General features: G+C 30.3%; 1 protein-coding gene across 1 annotated transcript; it reads right to left on the bottom strand.

The window, feature by feature from the left end:
• Positions 1-640: 640 nt before the first annotated feature.
• On the bottom strand, positions 641-9,594 carry LOC143250433 (small nuclear ribonucleoprotein E-like). The gene is made up of 5 exons (XM_076500915.1): positions 9,374-9,594; positions 7,219-7,245; positions 5,010-5,072; positions 3,401-3,479; positions 641-859 (listed from the first exon to the last, which is right to left on the bottom strand). The coding sequence occupies exons 1-5, from the start codon at positions 9,428-9,430 to the stop codon at positions 795-797; spliced, it is 291 nt and encodes a 96-aa protein (XP_076357030.1). The 5' UTR covers positions 9,431-9,594; the 3' UTR covers positions 641-794.
• Between the last annotated feature and the right edge of the window lie 1,128 nt (positions 9,595-10,722).

The following is a 10,722-nucleotide window of genomic DNA, read 5'->3' as shown; positions in this document are numbered from 1 at the left end:
CATTGAACTGATAATAATACATTTTATTTAAATTATTTTGAACAGTTCTTAGATGTGTATAAGGGTACATTTAATTTGGTTTCAATTGTTCTAGCTGATGGAGGGTAACTCCTTAGTCAAATAACCTTTTATCACCTCTATGTCACTTATGTTTAATATCTTGTTGCTATAGATAGAACAAATGACAGAAACCTGAGTTAGATTGGAATGCCATAAACAATAGAAAGATATTAATAATAAAAAATTCTGGATTAGTCTAAGAACAAGAAATCTTTATATGTCTAGATATTTAAAACATACAATAGCATCATTCATATTTCAGATAGTAGAAATGGTTTCTTGCTTGTCAGTGCTCTAGTCTATATAACATTTAATTAGTGCTTTAAGAGAGCCTTTTCATTTTAGCAATTATACATGTTTATGAAGCCCTCTAGATTTACTTAGTGGTATAAACAGCTTATAAAAACTTTCAGTCTCTGAACTGTACTGTATACATTTTTATAACTACAAATATAAAAAAAAACATATGGAGTATATATGTGTATTTAATACAATTATTAACTTACTAATTAAATATGTTAAATTAATTGGTAGAAATGCTTATTAGTCTTGGAATAACATACCATCACAAACTGTAAAATAACAAGTTACTGTTGAAAGTACAGATTACTTTTAATTCATCTTTCATTTATTTAATACTAATTACACATCTTAATTCTTTATCTTCCATACAAATTAATAAAAACTGATGTTATAAAAGCAATAATTGATGAAGGATTATACAATTTAAACTTTCAGCCAGGCATGCTCTGGGTGCTCATGATTAAAGTAATATTTTCTCCCTTCAGTAGTATCCTCCCTGTTAAAAAAAAAGTATTAAATATTACAATGAATTGAGATGAACAAAATAATAAATTTACTGACTTCATTAGACATGTTCAACCTCTTTTCAACAAACTGCCAACACTTATCACTGATGTTCTATACTGTATTACTTATAATCAACATGAGGGGAAAATTTTAATTTATCAAATGTTGCATTGTACTGTGCTCAGTACAGAATATTAGTTTGCTTCAGTTTGAAAATGTCTCTTAGTATTAAGTTTGAGAAGTTTTGGGAATTATTTTAAGGCTCTTATTCCATAAATAGAATGTCAGTTAAACTGTAATAGTTATGATTTATGCATGTTGCTATTCTGTTTTCTTATGGACATCATGTAAATAAATAAAAATTATTTAGTGTACTAGTACTATTGGTATAAAAAAATAAGCTTAAATTTCATTAGTTACCACCACCACCAACAACAACAACAACAACAACAAAAAAAAAAGAGTTTAAAGGAAAGCACTATATTCCTTATTTTTCACGTATGCTCTTTATCTTTTATTTTACAGATAACTTACTAGGTTTGATTAGGTAAGGTAATGAAAGTTAACATTTTCTTACATTAAAATGCATTTCTAATACATACTTACCCTTTCTCACATAAAGCCATCTTGATCTTCTTTCTGTCCCCTTAAGCACTGTTAAAACAATTTCTATGTTCAGTGTACCAGTCTGTATACCCCACCAATTTCACACCACTACTGAACAAGTACATATCATTTGACTAATCTCCACCAGTAGTATTGCAAAACTAATTTTGGTGCAGCTAGCTCCCTCTACTATTCCTGCTCAATTCTCACTTTGAAGATTTCCAATGTATTTCCAATAGGTATGTACCTCCTCTCATATCTATTGGAAATACATTTTAAGTGTAAGAAAGGTGGAGGAGCCAGTGTAGGTGCACAAGACTGAAACCAAGTGAGAAAACAACCGTCAAGAATGAAGGGGGTGTGTGTGCTCCATAATGCATCAGAACACACATGGGGAGCATCTCACTACCTCTGGAACAAGGATATGGGTAGAAAACAGTGTATATATGACCTACTGCTGGTATTACAAAGCTGACAAAATCCCCCCAAATCAACTGTAAGAACAGAGAAGGAATCACCTGCAACTTGAATTAACAAAAAGGTGACCTCTACTGCACATAGACAAAGGAAAAGGACGGTATTATCTTTAACCAGATATTACAAGGAGGATCCTGTATAGCTGGTCCTGCTATAATCAACAACTATTCACCTGGGAATAAGCATCCAAGGGAAATGAAAGGAGAGAAACTGGCTTTGCCCTCTTCTCATTGAGTGGATATAGGACAAGTTAAAAGTCAACAATGCACTCCAGGATCCACCACACCAGTGACAGGAAAGTGGTAAGGATTTCCTTCCTTCACTTGAAGATAAAAAGGGGAGTAAATGTGGTGCAGAGTTTACACAGATGTAACATTAGAGAATGTGCAATGGGTGCCCATAGTTCATCATCCATGGACAAGTCAAAATACACCATCCTAATTAATCGATGAACCCAACCAATTTGTGTGACAGGGAATAAATCATGGGAAACAGATGGACTCCATGGAACAAAATGTCAGGAATGTTAATTCTGTAAGAAGGAAGTACTTGCCATGTGACATTATAAAGAGGAAACCATACAAAGAAGCCAATCTGGAACAGAATGAGAATAAAGGTCGGAAATGAAAGTGTACAGAAATGAATGTTAAAGCCAAACAGCCTTCCATGGACAGTATAGGTTTTAGGAAGGAAGCACTGGTCTGGATACAGGATGATTTAAGCAAACTGGTAGAGAATTCTGGTAAAACTACCTGATTGACAACATCTGCAAGCAAGGAGGAAATAGGTCTTAAGGGAGAGATAGTATATGGAACACATCAACAAAGGTTCAAAGTAGGATGGAGAATGGCATAAGGGACCACAATGAAAGTGGAGGATACATAACCTGAAAGGAGTGGAAAATGAGGGAGATGGCAGGCAAAGACAGAAACCCTGAAAAGCTGAGAGGAAGGTAATGTGTTTGGCAAGGCTGCTAAATAATTAGACACTGTTACAGTGGATAAACCATGGACAATACTTGAGAAAAATGAGAAATGGAAGAAAAGTATGGATAGAAACCACATTGAAGAGATCAAAGGCAAAATATACACCATCTCCTTTGGTAAAGGAGCATTGAAAGTTTTATGGATCTGAAAAGGAAAGACTCAACATGTGGAGTCAGTTCTTGGTTTGAGGCAGTGGACATTCAAAAAAGCCATGCATGAAAATGAAGGTTGGTGAGGTCTAAATGAACAATATCCAACCAAGGTTGATGAAGTATAAAATGACACGGAGGTAAGGGTAGGGGAGGTTGTTAAATACCAATTCTACAGCCACTAAACTTCTCAATAATAACATATCAAAACACAGCTGAGAAAGATATTCTACATATAAACATGTGCATAAGAAGAAATATGGCAAAATAGAACCTTCATTATAGTGAAAGAGAATAGACCAATTTTCTTACCAACTTGTTTCCTTTGCTTTGTTTTTATGTATATTTCTTCAGCTTCATCCAATACAAGATTCATATACTCATCAAACCCCTAACAGACATAATGAAAAAAACATTAGAGATAACATAATTCATGTAATTTAATATAACACAATGTGAAAGAAAATATTAAAAATTACATTTTACCAAACCAATAAAATCCTAAAAGCTAAAGTTAGTTCCTTATCAATGTTATATTTTTGAAACATTTTTTTCTGTTACTGCATATTCAAATGAATTGCTTTTAATTATTTTTTGATAAGCAATTTTCATGAATAAATAAGCTGTTTAATTGTAAATTTTATGATTATGGTAAAATATGAAGTGCATGTAAATTTATATTATTAAAATATCATACTTTGGAATTATTTTTTATAGTGAAGTATAAAAATACTTATAATCTACACTGTAATTTGTATTAAAAAAGGCTAATAATTCCACCTTCCCTTGTATGCAGACACAATGAATTTCAAATTTTCTAAAATAAAATTATTAAAATTGGTAAAAAATTAATATTGTATACATGTTTTACATCTAGTTTTGGGTCTTACTGGGAATAACAACATATAAAAAAAACTGGTTCTGAAGCAGCTTTATCTCAGTTTGGTAATTAGTGGGTTTGTATATTCAACTTTAGAATACTTTAGTGATTGTAATATTTAATACTGACTTGCAGTATTTCTACTGTTCCCTCACATCCACTTATTTAAATAAAACAAAGATGTAATAAGGCATAAAATTTCATGAAAAACAGAACAACTTCTATATTAAATTTTTAAATAAAATGAAATTTTCATAATTAAAATAAACTAGGCAAACAATGTATTTTGCAATGAAAGTAAGCTACTCTTCTCTGTTTCGATATTTTATTCAGTTTTGTGTTTATTTCAGACTTCCTGAAAGTGAGTAAAAGTTGTGTTCATGTGAAGAATATATACTTTTGTCCACTGTACTGTTTTGAAATTCTATTTGTATAATCTCTACAACCTTCTAAATACATATCTATTTTTCATTATTCTATATATTATACTTGATGTTCTCTCTACTTTAACATAAATCATTGCAAAATTAACAATGTAAGATAACATGAAATGTTGATAACTGACTCCATATACATAATACAATGTTAAATGGTAACCTGTACAAGGTTGTTTCAATTTATTAAACATTTTTCTTTTGCTAAGTATTTTATTCTTAGCAATAACCTGTATACATAAGTTCTACACATTAACACCATAATGCTAAATTGCTTTTTTAAGAGACAAAACATTAAATAAAAATGCTATCTAATTTTACATTTTAGAAATACAACAAAATTTAAAAAATATAGAAAATAAATATTGATTTTCTTAGCTTTTCATCTTAACATCTAAACTCAGGTTCCAACTAATAAAGCAAAGCCAACATACCACAAGAGAATGAATCTATGAACCTTAGCTTTAAACATCTCTATGGCAATTGATAATTTTGCATTTGAAATAGTGATCTTTTAATTTAGTCATGTTTTTTAACCAAATTCAGCTATAAAAAAACATACTTCATTGTTGTGAAATACGACAAGTTCATACAATTTAATACTTACAATTATATGTCCTTCTATTCTGAGGTTTACATTTTCATACAGCCATATTTGAATTCTTGCTCTCTGTAATAATGAAAAAGTGATATAGTGTGTTAATACTAACCACTATTCAAAGCATACTACAATCACCTTGTTTCACAATAATCTTTACACTATGTTTTGTTTCCACAGTATTATGAGTTTTTACACTATTCAATTATACATGAAAGACAAAAATATGAAACTCTATAATCCTAAAATCATTCTGGATGGTAGACCTTTCTTCAACAGGAGAAAATAATTAAATAAGGCCAATGCATTGTTTAACATTTAAAAACAATGAAAGATATATTCACTTCTCAGTTACATTTTACAAAAATACTGTGTACACTTTTCCAAACTTATTGTTCTAAATAATTCAGTATTATTTTATGAGTGTAATTACTAATGTTGTATCTTAAACTACACAGTTACTCAAACTTTGTTATTAATCAAGGAAAACATTTATTATGCATGCATGTACTTATCCAAAGTAAAAACCTAGTATTTAAATATTAAATTTATTCAATATAAACATTTTACTAAAATCATTTAATAAAATTAAACTTTTGATAATATCTTACAAAAATTTTAAAACCTTTAGAGAAAAGATAATAAGAAAACTAAAAAGCTATTGAAGCATCTATCAAGTAACCAGTTTTTAGCTAAAAACTATAGTCAATGCAACTGGTGGGCAGCACCCAACCCTAACTCCTAGAATACTTTTTACCACCAAATGGTGGGGCTGATTAACACATTATAATGTCACCATGACTGAAAGGGCATACATGTTCTAGGATGGATTTTGATATGACAACCTATAAGTTGTGAGTTTAGCACCCTAATCGCAAAGCCATGCTATGCCAAAACCACAATATCTATTCAGATCGTGTAGTATTATTGTCATAGAACTCTTCAACTTCTCCCTGCTCGCCACTGTAATATTTTATTTTTACAATAATTGTGGGACATCATTAATTGTATAACACTATAACCAAATTTTCACATTTATTAATGAAGCAAGAAAGACTTCCACCATAATAATCTAGCATTTCCTATTAACTGATGCCAACCAACCACAGAGTATTACAGTAACCAAAATAGCATCAGTTTTAAAATAAAAAACTGCTAAAAGTAAATAGAAAAAATACATAATTTAAAAACATTTTGCCACTGTTACATTGATATTATAATGATGATACCACATTAACAGTGGCAAAATGTTTTGAGTGATATATTTTTTCTATCCAATCTTAGCTATTTTTTGTAAAGTATAGGATACTCCTACTATTTATAATATAGTTTTACCCTCAGAAAGTTTGAAAAATAATATGGAATAAGTAATAATGAATCCCAGACTAATCAGATGTTAGTTATACCCAAAATAAAACATCTCTACTGGCCAATTAGCTCTTTGTTACTGAACTTTTATGGCTATTGGATATAAATATCCAGAACTGTTTTTGTTTAACATCTGTAGTGGCAAATTAGCTCTTTGTTACTGAACTTCTATGGCTACTGGATATAAATATCCAGTACTGCTTTTGTTTGCTGAAAAGGATGATTAGAGAAGTGGAATGTATTTCAGATTATATTAAATATAAAACAAGGTCACTTGAACCAGTATGCTGTGTAAGTTACATCTGCTTAAATAATGCAGCATTCAGCATAAACATTACCCCTGTACACAGCAATTTCCAACTAAAACATATATGATAATGCATGGGGAAAAAAACATTTTCCATAAGTTAAAAACAACAAGTTCATATTGACTTTGGCTGCTTATTAATAGTTTAGTTATGGATCACTATGGATCAGTTAAATACCTGAATGGTATTTTTCCCCTGAATGAATTACTATAGTATATTATAGTCAAATGTGACAAATAAAACCATGTATTTAAAATTGTTTTATCTTAAAAACTACTTGGCCAAAGTGATACAAATTTTCCCAGGGGCACACAGAAGTTTTCCTAAATTAAAACTTGTGGTTCTTTATATGCCTATAGTGAAATGTAGCTCCTATAAGATACATGGCTTTTAACATATCATTTTACATACATTTTTCTTTAACAGTTATCTTGTACTTTACATGTAATATTCCAAACTTCAATAGTACGAAAACTGTTTCCCAACTGTACAATGGCTAATGCAGACTTAATAAAAATTAAGTAAATAAAACTGATACTTACATTTTGAAGGTACCTGAAAATCAAGTTCTGTAAATGGAAAATAACTGTCAAGAAAAATTACAGAAGCTATACTTAACACAATTACTTCCCAATTAGAATATATTTAATAAACTCTCAAAATATTAACTGAATAAAACTTTAAAATATTAAGTTATATTAACTATTCTTGTTGTAAAAAAGTATAAAAAATAGGTTTACAATTAATGAGATTTCAAAATAAAAATTTTCTGCCCAAAATGTAGATAATTTAACTGTACCTTCTAAATTGTATCTGCTACACACAACCATGTAAGGTGTATGCAATGGTAGAGTTACATTAACAACTTCACTCATGACTTCCACTTCTGAACTATTTCTTTGCCATTTCTAAGGAACAGATTTAATGGTACATTTAAAAATTAAAATAATCAATTTTATAAGAGAGTATTTAACTACAATTTAAGGATTGAGGTACTGCATTTTCAATGTATAAATACCAGTTATGGTTTGGTTTGTTTAAAATTTTGTGCAAAGCTACATGATAGCTATCTGTTCCTAATTTAGCAATGTAAGACTAGAGGGAAGGAAGCTAGTCATCATCACCCATTATAAACTCTTGAACTACTCTTTTACCAATGAATTGTGGGATTGGCCATCACATTATAACACCCACACAACTGAAAAAGCAAACATGTTTGGTGCGATGGAGATTCAAACCCACAATCTTCAGATTATGAGTCAAGTGCCTTAACCACCTGGCCATGCCAAGTCCACTAGTTATGATGATAACAAATAAAAACTGTGAACTAAAAAAAGAAAGTATCAAATGAGAAATATCTGGTATTTTTTATTATAGAACTTAAAATAAGGGGAGTTTGAATGGGCAAAAAATGTCTCTTAATATCTTAAAATGCATCAAGCAGATATACCCACTTTGACATTTAAAGCCATTTGATGCTACAAACAGACTTATCCCACAGCTTTACAAAACACCAGAAAAGATAAAATTCCTTGTTTTATTTTTTAATAGATAATTTACATTTTTCAGGAACCAGTCTCATATGTTTTATGCACCAAAAGGGTTACAAGAAACTGAGTGTTCCTAGCACATGCTGTAAACAAACACAAAAAAGTATTAAGTGACAGATGAAACAGTTGTCTTGCACTTAATACTGAAACTGGCATTTTTTCACCCCAACCCTAAAAATGTAAAACAGTAAAAGAGGTACTTGTTTCAGGCATCTCAGTTTATTTATACACAAGTCTGAGTGGTTAGTCCTTCATAGCTCTAAACATGTTGGTAAAAATATTGTACCAGGAAAGCTTAAGTATTACTTGAACTTAAAACTCCAAAATAACCTCCAAATCCATATAAATCAATTTTTTTTAATACAGTTACTACACATAATTAATGAAACTCAATTTTAATAGTTTATATCCTTACAAATACTGAAGAGTCAAACTTTTATGTTCCTCCGTTGTAAACATTTCTTACAATAATTTTAATTTGTTTTAAAATGTAGATTCTGATTGGTTTCAGTTATATGATTGGCATAAAAAAACTTGTTAGAGAACTTGGCTGTTCCTATCATAGGTATAGAGAAATTGTAATGATGCAAGAAATACACAATATATTACATTGAATAGAGTGACACAAGAAAATGTTTCAGTGTTTTGCTACAAAAATGTATAGCTTTTCAAAACTTTCATGCCCCAGAAAGTAAAGCATAGGTATTGATTTACCGAGTAAATATTTGTGGTGCCTTGAAGATTTCCAGCAAAGTAGAGAAATCCGAGCCCTTAAAAACAGGAAGTTTGTAGACTTTTCGTGGAGGTGTGTATCATAATAGGTGTGATGGTACAGCCACAAAGAATGAGACTGACAGAGTTCACAAATAATGTAAATTTTTAATGAACATATCCAGAACTTGCAAGAGAAACAATAATACCTTATAAAACAATTTAAGATAACACTACATTCTATAAAATAGCAAACTATGGTAACGTGTGTAAAATAAAAATATATAAATAATAAAACAAAAAAATGTTCTCACGTTTGAAATAAAACTTGAGAACTATAAATATTCCAACCTCTAATTCAACAAATAAATTGTAATTTAAATTATAAGTAATAAAGCATTAAAGAAAAACTGTTAATATTATTGTTAAAGGATACAATTGGTTGCACCATGACTTTTTGTATTTTCTGTCCTCCTCCTCCTTTGTACGACATTTTAGTTACTTAGTTCTTTATTACCAGAAGAAAACACAGCGTAAGTTAAACCAAAAGGGATAACAACCACCACAAATAATATAAGCACTTTAAGTTTTCTCTAAACTTGTTCTTGATACACGGTAATCACTCACCACGTGCTCGGATATTATGCCCTCTACTAATATTTAAATAGAGTTTATAAAAGTACTTTTTAATTGCAATACGAATATATTTCTATCAGTAAAAGAAATAAAAAATAAAAATGATGCGTTGGTGGCAATGCCGAAAAGTACAGATACGAGATAGAATGACCACTAAAAACTACACAAAAATGTCTAAATAAGTAATAAAATACTTACAATAAAAACTTTCCTCTCTAAGTAAATGTTGAACTTCTTCCATTTGCATGAATTCTGGTTTGAATAAAGGAATTTGAATCGATAATTTAATAAATTCTTCCAATGATTTGGATCCGGCATGGTCAAGTGGTTAAGTCACTCGACTCGTAATGTGAGAGTCACAGGTTCAAATCTCCGTCACACCAAACATGTTTGACCTTTCAGGGCGTTATAAGTCACGATCAATCCCACTAGTTGTTGGTAAAAGAGCAGCGCTCTAAACTTACACTGCAAAATTAGGGACGGCTAGCGCAGGTATCCTTCCTGTAGCTTTGCGCGAAATTCAAAGATTACAATGGATAATTCCCATAAGATTAACTAAGTGGCTACTTATATAACAATGTTTGTATGATTTTATGTATTTATTTATACCTTGTTTCTGCACATTTTGACATTGCCATCTCTACATCATTTTTTTTTCAAAACATTGTTATTACTTGTTCCCTCTTTTTTTCAATGAATGACAGTCACTATGAAGGCAGGAGTTTTAGTCTTAAATGATGTGTTGTCTTGATGGATATCATGAGTTAAACGCTATCCTCCTTTTGTAATTCCTAAGTTAAAATGCAAAATTTTGGTGTGTAAGTTTTGCAACAGCTTACAGTATTGGTAAGCTATTTCTTCTGATGCCAAAATCAAAATAATCTAAATAATATTTAGCCATTGCTCTACTCCTTGGTTCTCTACTTTAGCGATGTTTTTGGTTAAATTGAAGGTCTTAACAACTTTTGAAAACCCCTAACGTCTAAGTAAAAGGTTTATAAAAGTCTATTACATTTTAATAAAAGAAATTTAAGGGTATTTTGAGCAATACATAGTATACGACAGCAATTTTTATCAGGCCTGTCCATATATACTAAGTGTTATCGTTCTCAATGATTATAGCACTGTAATAAATAAAATTGATGTCAA

Source organism: Tachypleus tridentatus, chromosome 1 (assembly GCF_004210375.1).
Source record: "Tachypleus tridentatus isolate NWPU-2018 chromosome 1, ASM421037v1, whole genome shotgun sequence".
NCBI classification, from domain to species: Eukaryota; Metazoa; Arthropoda; class Merostomata; order Xiphosura; family Limulidae; genus Tachypleus; species Tachypleus tridentatus.
Note: the sequence above shows the minus strand (reverse complement) of the source record. Positions and strands in the feature narration are given on the sequence as shown.